Raw genomic sequence first — 16,576 nt, forward strand, 5'->3', positions numbered from 1 at the left:
TTGGAGTGCCGCTCCTTCATCAGGTAGCTGTGAAACAGGACCGTAAGGCACAGAATTTATAGCAAAAGATTACAGTGTCATGAAACGGAAATTAAAAATTGAGCAAGCCCAGATTGCTGTTAATCCATTCTTCCTTTAGAATGGGTTGCAGGTTTAGGTTCATAATGAACCTGAAATTTCAAATACAAGCAGGTCAGTCTGATCTTATTGAATGGTGGAGCAGGCTTGAGAGACCAAATGGCCTACTCTGCTCCACTGTATGTTGGTATGTTTTTATGTACATATATAATTTTCTGTTACAATTCAGCTTCTCATTGGATATGTGGCTTTTTACTCAAACATTGAAGTCATTTATAAATCTGAAGAATAGTTGAGGCCTCAACACAGGCCGTTGTGAGCCAGCACGAACCAGCCCGCCATCAAAGGACCTGCTGAAATAACTGTACAGAGACCAGTATCCCGTCAACATGCCCCCTCTCCACCCTTTATTTACATCTGCACAACACATGGGCTCTGACCAGCTAGCTTAGAGTTAGTCCTGAGAGTGATGGGATTCTCTGATACTCCAGTTTATTTTGTTTTATTTTCTTCAAAGCTCCTGTTTGTTTGTTTTTCTAAAAACCCCCACACTACCATTATTGCAGTACTGATTTTTCTTTTCCCCCCAGCACCCATTTTTGTGTGTGTAGGTCTGAGACACAGTGAAAGACAACAGGTATACAAATCTTCATTCAGTTTCCATCACCAGGAAGAAAGGAAACATCCAATTGGCCCATGACAAGCAGTACCCTTCACGTCATACGGCAATGCTGTGTGATCAAACATTGAAGGGGAGGGGAGGGATTAAATCAAAATAGGTTTTTTTTCCTCAGACAGATGCTGGTATCCCATCACCAAGTCACCCTTTATTTACTCATGGAGAGTCTTTGGCACTGATCCAGGTCCCTCAAAGCCAGCTTGCAGTGCAAACTGAACCTCTGATACTCCTGTTTTTCTTTCTCTTTTTTGCAGGTATGTGACACAGCGAGAGACGCAAGGTGTTCAAAAAATTTCCACCACCAGGAAGAAAAAGAAACACCCAATGACAAATTGGCCAGTGACAAGCAGTGCCCTTCCCATCGAAGGGCAATGCTGTGTGATCAAACAATAAAGGAGAGGGCAGGGACCAAATCAAAATCAAATCACCAGGTTTGTGTTTTTTTCTAATGTTGTCAGTTACTTCCAGCCTGGTTTTCAACATAACACATGGAGATCAAAATTGTGAAACACTACCTCATTGACTAATGATTTCACACCTCTGACAACAACTATAATTGTTAATATAACTAAAATAATGTTTTATAGATAAGCCTTGAATGGAATTACACAGCATTATTCACTGCACAAAAACATGAAAAATATGAAAATATAAAATATCTCCACAGAGGCCACTATCCTGTCAACAAATCACCCTTCATTCACATGTGGAAAATCCCTGAGTGATCCAGGTCCCTCAGAGCCAGCTCTCAGAGTGAGCAGAACCTCTGACACTTTTTTTAAATCTCTGACACTCTTGTTTGTTTATTTTTTTTCCAGTACTTTTTTTCCTTTTACCCCCACACTACTGTCTAACTGTGGTAGTGCTTATCTTTTACCCCAGCACTTGTGTGTGTGCAGGTGTGAGACAGTGAAAGACACAAGGTGCACGAATTTTTTTTAGTTCAGTTTCCACCACCAGGAAGAAAAGAAACACCCGAGTGGCCAGTGACAAGCCCTGCCCCTCACATCAAAGGGCAATGCTGTGTGATCAAACAGTGAAGGGGAGGGCAGGGACTAAATCAAAATAGAGTTGGAGGGGGAAATAATGCACTCCACTCCCTGCGGCGCCCACCTCTCCCTGAATGACTCCAGGGTGTTGGTGGACACCGCGTGCTCCTTCTCCAAGGACGCCCGGGCTCTAACGTAACCCCGGAAGAGGGGCAGGCAGTCGGCCCTAACGACCCCCTCCACGGCCCGCTGCCTGGACCTGTTGATGACCAGTTTGGCCAGGCCCAGGAGCAGACGCACGAGGAGGTCTTCAGACCTGCCCTCGCTCCTCCGTACCGGGTGCCCGAAGATCAGGAGCGTGGGACTGAAGTGCAGCCAAAAGCAGAGGAGAAGGTTTTTGAGAAAAATCAAAAAGGGAATGCAAACACCCACACCCAATATATACATGGTCCACAGACTCCACAGCGCCACAGAACAAGCAGCTGGGCTGGGAGTCCGTGAACCACCGCAATCTGCAGTTGTAGGGGATTGCTGCGTCCAGCACCCTCCACCCCAGATCCCCGAGAGAAAGGGGGAGGACTCCCACGTAGAGAGACCTCCACTGGGGATCCCCACCACCCGGTGGCAAATGGGCACGCCAAGGCGTGTCCGGACGGTGGATGAGGGAGAAGAGGTGGACGGTGTGCAGCAGCAGTCTATACAGGGCCCTCCTTTTTACATCCTTGAAGGAGACAAAATTAAAATTCCGGAGGCAGATCAGGTTGTGGGGCACAGGCTCCCGCGGGAAGTACGGGAAAAACTCCTGTTCATTTTTTTAAAGGGCAATGCTGTGTGAATCTCCTGGTTATATATTTTTTTTCTTTTTCTTTTCTTTTTTTTTATAACACACCTGTTTATATTTTTTTTTCCTTTAACCCCCACACTACCACCTAACTGCGGTAGTGCTTATTTTTTCCCCAGCACCATGGTGTGTGTGTGCAGGTGTGGGACACAGTGAAAGACACAAAGTGCACGAATCTTTATTCAATTGTCACCACCAGGAAAATAGGAAAAACACCGGAGTGGCCAGTGACAAGCACTGCCCTTCATATCAAAGGGCAATGCTGTGTGATCAAAACAGTGAAGGGGAGGGTAGGGATTAAATCAAAATAGAGTTGGATGGGGAAAAAACTCCTGTTCATTTATGTCAGCCAGGGCTCCCTGATTGGCCCAGGTTAACCACACCAATCAGGGAACTCATCCTCAATGAGATCCAATCACTAAATCCCTCTCCCACCACATCTGTGGTGTAGGCCTGTTTTATTTTCTTCTAGCTTCTCCTAGGACGTTTATTCCCCAGTTCCAGTTTTTACCAAATCTGACACAGATGGGTGGCGTGTACTGGACCATAGGTCATTTCTTGCACCCAAAGAATCTCAGGAGAGTTTCCTCCTCATCTTTAGGCTGCATCTATCTCAGAATCTGAGATTTCTTCAATGCTGGATGGAGGGGGAGAACTCTGAGTTTCTGACACTTTTCCAGCTGTTCTGAGGGGCAAGATATGTTTTGCTCCAGCCCCTTTGCGAGGTAGCAGCTTCCTTGTGATCCACATGTTTGTTCGGGACAGTTTCAGCTACCCGAACTTTATATGTCACAGGACCTGACCTTGTGTAATCTTGACTTGTATCCATTCAACGTCATTTTTGTATTTTCAAGTCGTGCTCCCTAAACTCAGTCGGAGTGACGAGGGTGTTCACTTCCATTGGGATACCCTGTAGCTGACTTGCTCTACTTGCCAAATTGTCTAATGATTGTCTCCCGCTAATGACTAAACTAGTTGTAGTGCTTGTTTGAAGTCCAATTGGGCTTCAGCTAGTAGGTGCTTTTGCATGGCTATGTCATTAATGTCACATACAAGAAGGGTAGTAGGGATATTCCAGGTAACTACAGACTGCTGAGTCTGAGGTCAGTGGTGGGAAAGTTGCTGGAAAGGTACTATTTATATTTGAAAAGAATGGGCTTATCAATGATAGGCAATGTGGTTTTGTGCAGGGGAGATCATGCCTTAATAACTTTGTAGAGTTCGTTGAGGAAGTGACCAAGTTGATAGATGAAGGAAGGGCTGTAGATGTCATATGCATGGATTTTAGTAAGGCTTTTGATAAGGTTCCTGTGGAAAACTGAAGTCACATGGTGTGCAGGGTGTTCTGGCTCGGTGGATAAAGAACTGGTTGAGCAGCAGGAGACAGAGTAGTAGTTGAAGGGAGTTTCTTGAAATGGAGAAAGGTGACCAGTGGTGTTCCACAGGGGTCAGTGCTGGGGCCACTGTTGTTTGTGATATACATAAATGATCTGAAAGAGGGCATTGTTGGTCTGATCAGCAAGTTTGTAGATGACACGAAGATTGTTGGAGTAGCAGAAAGCATAGGGGACTGTCAAAGAATACAGGAGAATATAGATAGACTGGAGATTGGGTGGAGAAGTGGCAGATGCAGTTCAATCCAGGCAAATGTGAGGTGATGCATTTTGGGGAGTCTAATTCTAGAGTGAATTATACTGTAAATAGAAGAGCTTTGGGAAAAGTTGATGAACAGAGAGATCTGGGAGTTCTGGTTCATTGTACCCCGAAGGTGGCTGCATAGTTGGATAGTGGTCAAAAAGGCATCTGGTATGCTTGCCTTCATTGGACCGGGGTATTGAGTATAAGAGCTGGCAGGTCATGTTAAAATTGTAAAGACTTTGGTGCGGCCACGTTTAGAATACTGTGTACAGGTCTGGTCTCCACACTACCAAAAGGATGTGGATGCTTTGGAGAGGGTGCAGAGAAGGTTTATGAGGATGTTGCCTGGTATGGAAGGTGCTAGCTATGAAGAGAGGTTGAGTAGGTTAGGTTTGTTTTCATTAGACAAAAAGGAGATTGAGGGGAGACCTGATTGAGGTCTTACAGAATCATGAAGGGTATAGACTGGGTAGATAGAGATAAGCTTTTTCCCAGGGTGAGGGATTCAATAACGAGAGGTCACGCTTTCAAGGTGAGAGGTGAAATGTTTAAGGGGGATACACGCGGCAAGTACTTCACACAGAGGGTGGTAAGTGCCTGGAATGCATTGCCAGTAGAGGCAGGCACGGTAGATTAAGGTGCGTCTGGAAAGATGCATGAGTAGGTGGGGAGCTAAGGGATACAGATGGTTAGGAATTGGGCGATAGGTTTAGACAGTGGATTTGGATCGGCTCAGGATTGGAGGGCTGAAGGGCCTGTTCCTGGGCTGTAAATTTTCTTTGTTCTTCCCAAACAGTCTCTCAGCATCTCATTCAGAGTTAACTCAAAGTCACATGCCTACTCCAGTCATTATTTTAAAAATATATTTTTCTTGTTTTTTTTAAATATTACAGCAAATACAAAACAGTACAATTCAAAACAGTACAAAAAACACGAAAAACAGTAAAAAAAAACCTCAACCCACCCTCATGTACAAATGTATAAATATATAGAAAAATATATAATAAAATAATACCCAACTAACTATTTAACTGAATAAATAATAACCAATAACAAACTAATAAATGATAATAACTCAACTCAGCCGAAGAAGGCACTCACAGTTCACCATTCCTCCTCCCTGGATATTGGGCTCATAAAACACAATCGTTATGGCTATAGAAAAGTCCTTATTAGTGTGGCAGATAAATGTGTCCAGCTATTCCAAAAAGGGCTAACATGTCTTATAAAAATTCTCAGTTTTCTGGTGTACCATATTTGTGAGAAAACCCAAGGGAATATGCTCCACAACAGTCTTCCACAAATCTGACAGATCCAGGAGGCTTTCAGATCCCAACCTAGCAAGATATTCTTTCTTGCGCAAAAAGTGAGAATATTGAAAAGATTTTTCTTATACAAGTCTGCAGGGAACACACTGGGCAGACCCAGAAGAAGAGAGATAGGGTCCTTCTCCACTCTTACACTCAAAATCCTCTCCATTGTACCTGCCACAGCACTCCAGTATGTTTGAAGCCTACCACAGGACAAGAGACAATGGGTAAGAGCACCCGTACAAACCTTGCACTTGGGACATGCTGAAGATACCCCTGGTTTAAATTTTGACAAATGGTCTGGAGCCAAGTGGACCCTATGGAGAATCTTTGCATGGGTCCTATTGCAAATTGATATATTTCTTGCGGTTTCCCAAATATCTTCCCATGCCTCTGAGGAGACTTCAATGCCTAGCTCTCTCTCCTACATTCTGCAGAGTTAATTGTACTCATCTGAGGGGGCAGCCCCCCCCACCTGATGATTAAAGTGCTAACAGAAAGTGTACTCTTAGCACTGAGCACCCTCCTCTCTTAAGTCAGATTTGTAAGGATCAATCAAAAATGTAGTCTTTTTTTGAATAAAATCCCTAACTTGAGAAAGCCAAAAGAGGCCCCTGTTATATCCACTTCCACCTGTCTGTGAGGCATTTGCAGTTTAGCTAATTTAATGAGGGGGCCAGTTATGATGCCAAATAAAGGAGCTGAACCAGCCGTTCAGTGTCCTGAATGTTCACTCATTGAAAATCAGGGGGAGTATCCTTATAAACTATAGCAAACGGGGCAATATTCATCTTAGTAAGCAGTATCCAACCCAACCACGAGACTGGAAGCACCTCGCACATTTGAAGGTCTTGTTTGATTTTGTTAAATAATTGAACAAAATTGGCTTGAACAACCGATCCAGAACTGGAGCAATGAATATGCCCAAGTACATAAGCCACCTTGTGGCCACTTAAATGGGAATTGATATTCACCCTCAAGACGTAACACCTTCATAAGACCACCTATAGGCATAGCCTCTGATTTTGCAAGATTAATCATGTACCCTGAAAAGGTGCCAAACGTGCAGATGCATTATACCAGGTGAAACACTGAAACTGCTGAATTTGACAAAAAAAATTAGGACATTGTCCGCATACAATGAAACCTTATGTAATTTTGACCCCACCTCTGGAGCTGATATGTTAGGATCCCCATGAATTCCCTCCACCAATGGTTTAATCCCCAACGTAAAAAGCAGTGGTAAAAAGGGACAGCCCTGCTGGCTGCAACTAAAAATGTTAAAATTGCTTGATCGTACCCCATTGGTGATGACCGCAATGAGAGGATCACTGTAAAGAACCTGTACTATCTTATAAAGACTTTGTTAGGTTCCCAGACCCTTCCCTAATTGCCGTAATGGCTTGTGGGGCACTCCTTTTCCTGGTGAGATATGCTAAATATTTGCCTGACCTGTCATCATGTTCATATAACGTATACTTTGCAAATGTAAGCTCCTTTGCTGTCTGCATGAGCACGGAATCCAATGCAGAAGACAATGCCGTAATCCTCTGTAATTTGACTGAGGGCCTGTCAAAGTAAGCCTTCTTGGCTATCTTCAACCGTGCTTCAAAGAGATGTTGTTGCTCACCCTTCTGCCACCTCCTACTGGCAGAGTAGGAGATAACTAACCCCCTGGCATAGGCTTTTGCAGTTTCCCAAACGATGGATGGGCTACTAACCGAGCCTGAGTTAATGTCTAGGAATGCCTGAAATTTCCTCAAGAAATATTCCACACACTTGAGGATAAAAGGATCTGTTCGCCAAGTGCCTCGAACCCACAGTAAAGTCCTCAATCTTAACCAACAGGTACACTGGAGCATGATCAGAGATGGTAATATTACCAATCGTACAAGATGCCACCAAGTCTAGGGTTGCCACAGGGGTCAGGGAAAAATCAATCCTGGTGTGACATCTGTGCGGATTGGAGAAAAATTAGGTTAACTTGTCCAAAAAGTCTCTTGCCTTCTCCGACGTGTCAAAGAGATGTACGGATCCATCTAAGGTGAGCCGAAGCACCGCTGGATACCTCAGAGAGTACCGGATCCCAAGCTCCCTCAGCCTTCTCTTGACACCGTTATAGGATTTTGTTTTCTGGATCACCACCGCTGAGAAGTCCTGGAAGAACATGATCTTAGAGCCCTTGTAAATTAGGGCTTTCGGATCCTTCCCCTGGATTCTGGAAGCTTCCACAATTCTTTTCACTGTAGTGATGGAACTTCACCAGGAGAGGACAAGGGCGTTGACCCAGACCTGATCTCTGCGCCGTGACCCGGTGAGCCCTCTCAATCTTCAAGCCTCTCATTCCAGCTTCCAAATTAAGGAATTTTGGCAACCAGTCCTCAATAAATTCCGCAGGCCCTCACCTTCCTTGCCCTCAGGTAGACTGACAATCCAAATATTCTTTCTCCTGCCCCTGTTCTGAAGAGCATCCACTTGGTCACGCAAACTACAAACCTGCGTCTCCAGGGCTTGGATCCTATCCTTGGAGGAACTGGCATCAGCGTCCATCACTGTGACTCTGTTTTCAACCTCATCTGTCCTCTTTTCCAGGTCTCCCAGCTGCTGTTCATGCTTCTGCAGCACGGTAGAGGTCAGGGACAGCTTCTCCTCCACCTGCTTCCCCAACATCTCATGAGATTTTGTGAGCTCCTTCACCAGTACCTGGTAGGTAATCGGGTGCGAGGATCCTGCAGGCTGGGCCGCGGGCCTGGCCTCGGACGTTCCTCCTCCCTTCTTCGGCATCTCTGGATGGCAAAAACACAGGTAAGTCCATTTTTCACAGTTTCCTGGGAACTCCATGACCTTTCTAGAGTCCCAGGATATCGCAATGGTCCAGTTTGGGTGGATTAGAAATTCGGCCCGCTCGTGCTGCAGTGTTGAGCTCTGCAACATGATCCTCCTAGATCGCCACCATCTTGGATCCCCATTCTAGTAATTTTAAACTCATCAAAAATCCCAACACAGATTCCCCTAGTTCTCAAACTCCTGAATAAAACCAACAGTATCTCAGGATTAGAGGAGGCTTGTGGTGTTAATATTCCTTAACTAAATCCGTCAACTCTTGAAAGGCTTTAGTATCTGGTGCTTCAGGGAAGGTTAGGGTCGTAATAACTGAAAAGGCTGCAGGTTTGCATGCAGTCAGAAGGATTACTTGTTGCTTTTCATCAGCCCCAATGTCATTTGTCTGGAAAAAAGTAACACATTCTTTCCACATGTTGGGCCCAGTCTTCAATGGCAGGATCAAACGAATCAAGCTTCTCAAATAACGGCATGATGCCAGAAATGCTTACCCCAACTCAGAGACAACTGTTGGGAGCAAACTTTCTTCAAGATCGCACTATTTTCTCTCATCGCCACTGAAATAAGTTTACAGTGGCCAGCATCCTGTCATCAAGTCACCCTTTATTTACATCTGCACAGTATATGAGCTCTGACTGGCTCAGGGCCAGTCCCTAGAGTGAGGAGACTCTCTGAATCCCTTGTTTATATCTGTCAGCCAGGGCTCCTGGACAGGCCCAGGTTAACAACCCCAATCAGTGATCTCATACGCAATGAGATCCACTTGGACCTTGTTCCCGTCACTACACTTTCTCATTATCGCCACTCTCTGTCTCCTGGTGTTCAGTCAGTCTCGTAACCAAGTCCATCATCTACTTTTAATTCCACCAGTTCCAATTTAACAAAGAATTATACACATTCAGACTCTTGGCTTCCCCAGCACCACCTTAGTGATGACCACGGTGTTCACCTCTGCCCCCTGACTCTCTTGAAGTCCTGGTATCCTGCTCGTGTCTTCCACTGTGTAAACTGATGCAAATTACCTGTTCAATTCCTCTGCCATTTCATTGTTCTCCATGACTACTTCTCCAACCTCATTTTCCAGTGGACTGATGTACACTCTTGCCTCGCTCTCTCTTAATTTTAATATATCTTAAAATAACTCTTGCAAGCTACTTTTATATTACTTGTTAGCTGACCCTCATATTGCATTTTTTCCATCCTCTATGATTCTATGAAACCTTTGGATGAGCAAGAACCAACCCAGCACATCTTGTGAATAAAGACTATGGAACTGTTTTCCCAATTTTCCCTCTACCCACTGGTTTTTCCTTGTTTATATTTGTATGTGTATGTAAAGGGAGGGGGGGGGAGCTTATGAGGTGTTTAGGGTTTTAATCTAGTTTAATTGTTTACCTCTGGTTGCTAGTCATTGGTCCATAGACCCATGAAGTACTTGTTGTATCAGTACACCCCCTCGGCTCCAAATCACCCACGTAGTGGGCGGCACAGTGGCACAGTGGTTAGCACTGCTGCCTCACAGCACCAGAGACCTGGGTTCAATTCCAGCCTTGGGCAACTGTCTGTGTAGAATTTGCATGTTCTCCCTGTGTCTGCATGGGTTTCCTGCGGGTCCTCTGGTTTCCTCCCACAGTCCAAAGATGTGCAGGTTAGGTGAATTGGCCATGCTAAATTGCCCATAATGTTAGATGAAGGGGTAAATGTAAGAGAATGGGTCTGGGTGGGTTGCTCTTTGGAGACTTGTTGGGCCGAAGGGCCTGTTTCCACACTGTAAGTAGTCTAATCAAACTCTGCAGAACTGCTTGTTCAAATAATTGTTCACATGATGCCTGATGTGAATGCCATGTTACTTGCTTTCACAATTTACAGCTACTCTTTCAAACACTGGTGTTAAAACACCTCTTTCTCACTTCAGTCCACAGTTTTAAAAAAGCATAAAATGAAAACACGGCTCTTACCGGACTAAGATTAGATTCCCTATAGTATGGAAACAGGCCCTTCAGTCCAGCAAGTCCACACCAAGCCTCCAAAGAGTAACCCACCCAGACACATTCCCATAAATTTATCCCTGACTAATGCACCTAATACTATGGGCAATTTATCATGGCCAATTCACCTGACCTGCACATCTTTGGGTTGTGGAAGGAAACCAGAGCAGACACTAGGAGAACGTGCAAACTCCACACATACAGTTGCTTGAGGCATGAATCGAACCCAGATCCCTGGTGCTGTGAGGCAGCAATGTTAACCACTGAGCCACCGTGCCACCCCAAAATGCAAGAAACAAACTTTGAAAAAGAGACTCTAATCTATACAACATGACAACAGAGTGTGATTGTTAGTGTCATCAATGGGATGGAAATGCAGCAGGAGCTGTTACTGTCAACCTTCATTCTTAGACTAGGATTGGTAGGTAACTGTCCTTGCCACATCTCCATAGCAATGATGGCCCAACCTATCAGCACCCCCTTATCATGCTGTGTAAGATGGTGTCTCTTTCTTCTGTCTGTTTCTTATATCCAGGTTCTGATGAGTACAATGAAAGGTTTCAATTTCTAATCTCATTTTATCAGAGAGCAGTACAGCACGGAAACAGACCCTTTACTCAACTTGTCCACACAGACCGGATATCCTAAAGTAATCTCGTCCCATTTGCCAGCACTTGGCCCATAACCCTCTAAACCCTTCCTATTCATGTACTCTTCTAGATGCCTTTTAAACGTTGTTATTGCACCAGTTTCCTCCTCTTCCTCTGGCAGCTCATCCCATATACGCACTACCCTCTGCATGAAAAGTTGCACCTTAGGTGATTTTTTATATCTTTCCCCTCTCACTTTAAATCTACGTCCTCAAATTTTCGACCCCCTCCATGCTGGAAAAAGAGCCTTGGTTAGAGACAAAAAAAATCTGCAGATGCTGGAATTGAAAGTAAACAAGCAGGAGACTGGAAGAACACAGCAAGCCAGGCAGCATCAGGAGGTAGAGAAGTCAACATTTTGGGTTGACTTGCAGCATCAGGATGAGGGGTCTCATTCCGAAACGTTGATTTCTCCACCTCCTGATGCTGCCTGGCTTGTTGTGTTCTTCTAACCTTCTGTTTGTCTATTTAGGGAAAAAGACCTTGTCTATTTACCCTATCCATGTCCCTCATAATTTTGTAAACCTCTACAAGGTCACCCCTCAGCCTCCGGCGCTCCAGGGAAAACAGCCCCAGCCTATTCAGTCCCTCCCAATAGCTCAGACCCTCCAAACCTAGCAACACCCTTGTAAATCTTTTCTGAATCCTTTCAAGTTTCACAACATCCTTCCTATAGCAGGGAGACCAAAATTCCATGTAATATTCCAAAAGTGGCCTAACCAATGTCCTGTACAGCTGAAATATGACCTCCCAACTCCTGTACTCAATGCACTGACCAATGAAGGCAAGCACACCAAACGCCTTCTTCACTACCTTGTCCATCTTTGACTCCATCTTCAAGGAACTATGAACCTGTACTCCAAGGTCTTTTTGCTCAGCAACACTGCCCAAAGCTCTACCATTAAGTGTATAAGTCCTGCCTTGATTTGCTTTCCCAAAATGCAGCACCTCGCATTTATCTAAATTAAACTCCATCTTCCACTCCTCAGCCCATCAGCTGACTGTATCAGGATCCCATTGTACTCTGAGATAATCTTCTTCACTGTCCACTACACCACGTATTTTGGTGTGATCTGCAAACTTACTAACCATTCCTCCTATACTCACATCCAAATCATTTATATAAATGACACAAAGCAGTGGAGCCAACACTGATCCTTGCAGCACACTGCTGGTCATAGGCTTCCTGCCTGAGAAACAGCCTTCCACCACCACTCTCTGTCTCCTACCTTCAAGCCTGTGCTACCAAGAAATTATTTTTGCATTTCTAGCTAGCTTCCTCTCGTAGTATAGTTCTTTCTCCAGGTTAATTGTTTTCATCGTTCTTGGCTGTTCTTTATATTCTGTCCAATCCAGAGGACACTGCTCACTGTTTACTCTTGTCCTTTTTAAATACCAGTAGAAACTGTGCCTACATATGTTTCTATTTCTAGATTGATTTCTTTTGTACTGTAGTTTGTCCTTTATTATAGCCTATTCTTTGCAACTTCTCATAATCTGCCTGATCTTCCAATCTGCTGGCAATCTTCACTGAATTATAATACTTCCTAATCAGCCTGATCAGAGATGTTAATACACTCTGGAGCAGGTCGGACTTGAACCCAGAGTCTCCCAGCTCAGAGGGAGCGACACTATCACTATGCCACAAAAGCCCTGAATTAGGCGATTTTTAAATTTGATACTATCTGTAAATTTCCCAGTCAGCCACCAATGGTATTTCCTTCCCTCAAAGTCTTTCCTTCTGAATGGAGTGTATCTCTTGTCAAGGTCTCCACGTTTGTCCTTTTTTTTGGACTGTGAACTGAATTGGAAGTTGAACATTATGATATAGCTAAAATACCAAGAAAGGTTTGCAACATAATAAAAACCAAAATAACTGTGGATGCTGTAAATCAGAAACAAAAACAGAAATCGCTGGAAAAGCTCAGCAGGTCTGGAAGCATCTGTGGAGAAAAATCCGAGTTAATGTTTCAGGTGAAGTGATCCTTCCTCAGAACTGAGGATGGGCCCTCATCCTGAAACGTTAATTTGGACATGTTAACTCAAGGTTTACAACTTGAAAATCAAGTGGGATGGTCTGGTATGTTTGCAGCTGTACAATCCTATGTTACTTTTTGAAGCAGTGAGGTTGTTATTTTCAAATTCGGCAGCATCAAGACTTTTTGAATGAAGGGAACACAGGCTGATGATAGCTCTCAGATTGGTTGAACTGCAGTTTGTTACGGACTGTAAATGCAGAGCAGCCAAACACATCCAAAGCCTGCAAACGGAAGGCATCTCAACCTCCTCCCCTCTTCCTTCATGTGACTGAAAAGATAAAAATAAAAGAAAACTCAAACCAAAGGTTTCCTGTAAGAAAATACGTCGGTCCACTGAATCAACTATCAAAGTGAAGAATGACCATCACTTTACAGACATCAGTGGGTCCTCATTGCTAATAATTAGAAGAGTTGAGAGAGACAATTTAGCCTGACCTTGTCATCAGGACTTCTGAACTTCAGATTTTGTTTTTCCCTGTTTATATTTTTCAATCCCATATTTGTGTCAAACTATCTGTCTTGTCTGTTTTTTTCAGACATGTGTGTATGTTTGGTGTTTTAAAGGGGAATAGTATAAGTTACATTGTAATAGATTAGGAATCCTTTTATTTTTTTCTGTCATTTATAAAGTTAAGTGTTTTGCAATAATAAAGTTATTTCCTATACATGACAAATCCTAGTATGAACTGCTTTTAATCCGAATAGCAGTCAGTCAGCGAATTGGATCATCTTAGTAGTTTGATTGATTATTTACATATTTGTCTCATTTATCTCTCCACTCTGCAGGCACACTGCCTCTATTCCTGATGAAGGGCTTTTGCCCGAAACGTCGATTTTCCTGCTCCTCGGATGCTGCCTGACCTGCTGTGCTTTTCCAGCACCACTCTAATCTAGAATCTGGTTTCCAGCATCTGCAGTCCTTGGTTTTACCTATTTACATATTTGTGACTGCTTGTGAAACAATGGGTCTCAATTATTGTGTACTGTTCCAAGTTACACTGAGACACTTTGTTGAGTGTTCTGAGATATCTCCTTAAATGCCTGCTACTGCATCTCTACAGGCCCATCCATAAGACTAGAAGATATAGGAGCAGAATTAGGTTGATGTGTTTTTCAAACCCCATTCTTCTGTCTTCTCCTTTACTTTGATCCCTTAGCTAAGAACCTAGCTATCTCTGTCTTAAATACACTCAATGACTTGGGCTCAGACCCATCTATGGCACTATTACAAAATCCCCTGAATATCCCTTAATCTATTGGGATTATTGGGATTGTATTATAGATCCCCCAATAGTCAGAGGAAAATTGAGAAACCAACTTGTAAGGAGATCTCAGCTATCTGTAAGAATAATAGGGTAGTTATGGTAGGGATTTTAACTTTCCAAACATAGACTGGGACTGCCATTGTGTTAAAGGTTTAGATGGAGAGGAATTTCTTAAGTGTGTACAAGACAATTTTCTGATTCAGTATGTGGATGTTCCTACTAGAGAAGGTGCAAAACTTGACCTACTCTTGGGAAATAAGGCAGGGCAGGTGACTGAGATGTCAGTGGGGGAGCACTTTGGGGCCAGCGACCATAATTCTATTAGATTTAAAATAATGATGGAAAAGGATAGACCAGATCTAAAAGTTGAAGTTCTAAATTGGAGAAAGGCCAATTTTGATGGTATTAGGCAAGAACTTTCGAATGCTGCTTGGAGGCAGATGTTCGCAGGTAAAGGGACGGCTGGAAAATGGGAAGCTTTCAGAAATGAGATAACAAGAATCCAGAGAAAGTATATTCCCGTTAGGGTGAAAGGAAAGGCTGGTAGGTATAGGGAATGCTGGATGACTAAAGAAATTGAGGGTTTGGTTAACAAAAAGAAGGAAGCATATGTCAGGTATAGACAGGATAGATCGAGTGAATCCTTAGAAGAGTATAAAGGCAGTAGGAGTATACTTAAGAGAGAAATCAGGAGGGCAAAAATGGGACATGAGATAGCTTTGGCAAATAGAGTTAAGGAGAATCCAAAGGTTTTTACAAATACATTAAGGACAAAAGGGTAACTAGGGAGAGAATAGGGCCGCTCAATGATCAGCAAGGTGACCTTTGTGTGGAGCCACAGAAAATGGGGGAGATACTAAATGAATATTTTGCATCAGTATTTACTGTGGAAAAGAATATGGAAGATATCGACTGTAGGGAAATAGATAGTGACATCTTGCAAAATGTCCATATCACAGAGAAGGAAGTGCTGGATGTCTTGAACCAGTTAAAGGTGGATAAATCCCCATGACCTGATCAGGTGTACCCGAGAACCCTGTGGGAAGCTAGAGAAGTGATTGCTGGGCCCCTTGCTGAGATATTTGTATCATCGATAGTCACAGGTGAGGTGCTGGAAGACTGGAGGTTGGCAAATGTGGTGCCATTGTTTAAGAAGGGCGGTAAAGACAAGCCAGGGAACTATAGACCGGTGAGCCTGACCTCAGTGGTGGATTCTGGATTAGTGGTGCTGGAAGAGCACAGCAGTTCAGGCAGCATCCAAGGAGCAGCGAAATCGACATTTTGGGCAAAAGCCCTTCATCAGGAATAAAGGCAGTAAACCTGAAGCATGGAGAGATAAGCTAGAGGAGGGTGGGGGTGGGGAGAGAGTAGAATAGAATACAATGGGTGAGTGGGGGAGGGGATGAAGGTGATAGGTCAGGGAGGAGAGGGTGGAGTGGATAGGTGGAAAAGGTAATAGGCAGGTAGGACAAGTCCGGACAAGTCAAGGAGACAGTGCTGAGCTGGGGTGAGGTGGGGCAAGGGGAAATGAGGAAACTGTTGAAGTCCACATTGATGCCCTGGGGTTGAACTGTTCCGAGGCGGAAGATGAGGCGTTCTTCCTCCAGGCGTCTGGTGGTGAGGGGGCGGCGGTAAAGGAGGCCCAGGACCTCCATGTCCTCGGCAGAGTGGGAGGGGGAGTTGAAATGTTGGGCCACGGGGCGATGGGGTTGATTGGTGCGGGTGTCCCGGAGATGTTCCCTAAAGCGCTCTGCTAGGAGGTGCCCAGTCTCCCCAATGTAGAGGAGACCGCATCGGGAGCAACGGATACAATAAATGATATTAGTGGATGTGCAAGTAAAACTTTGATGGATGTGGAAGGCTCCTTTAAGGCCTTGGATAGAGGTGAGGGAGGGGGTGTGGGCGCAGGTTTTACAGTTTCTGCGGTGGCAGGGAAAAGTGCCAGGGTGGGAGGGTGGGGGACAGGATGTACATGTATTTGGAAAGGCAAGGACTGATTAGGGATAGTCAACATGGCTTTGTGTGTGGGAAATCATGTCTCACAAACTTCATTGAGTTTTTTGAAGAAGTAACAAAGAAGATTGATGAGGGTAGGGCAGTAGATGTGATCTATATGGACTTCTGTAAGGCGTTCGACAAGGTTCCCTATGGGAGACTGATTAGCAAGGTTAGATCTCATGGAATACAGGGAGAACTAGCCATTTGGATACAGAACTGGCTCAAAGGTAGAAGACCGAGGGTGGTGATGGAGGGTTATT

The 16,576-nt window shown here is 44.2% G+C and overlaps 1 protein-coding gene across 2 annotated transcripts in view; it reads left to right on the forward strand.

The window, feature by feature from the left end:
* Positions 1 to 13,748, forward strand: part of pctp (phosphatidylcholine transfer protein) — a 54,132-nt gene extending 40,384 nt beyond the window's left edge. Inside the window, exons 6-8 of one of the 2 annotated variants that reach the window (XM_072559005.1) lie at positions 1,012 to 1,188; positions 8,128 to 8,340; positions 13,165 to 13,748. In XM_072559005.1, coding sequence (XP_072415106.1) covers positions 1,012 to 1,188; positions 8,128 to 8,340; positions 13,165 to 13,200 — 426 coding nt within the window. In that variant the 3' untranslated portion in view covers positions 13,201 to 13,748. Of the gene's footprint in view, positions 1 to 1,011; positions 1,189 to 8,127; positions 8,341 to 10,291; positions 10,477 to 13,164 lie in introns of those variants that run through there. The other variant, XM_072559004.1, reaches the window with a different exon arrangement.
* The last annotated feature ends 2,828 nt before the right edge of the window (positions 13,749 to 16,576 follow it).

Source organism: Chiloscyllium punctatum, chromosome 39, assembly GCF_047496795.1.
Source record: "Chiloscyllium punctatum isolate Juve2018m chromosome 39, sChiPun1.3, whole genome shotgun sequence".
NCBI lineage: Eukaryota > Metazoa > Chordata > Chondrichthyes > Orectolobiformes > Hemiscylliidae > Chiloscyllium > Chiloscyllium punctatum.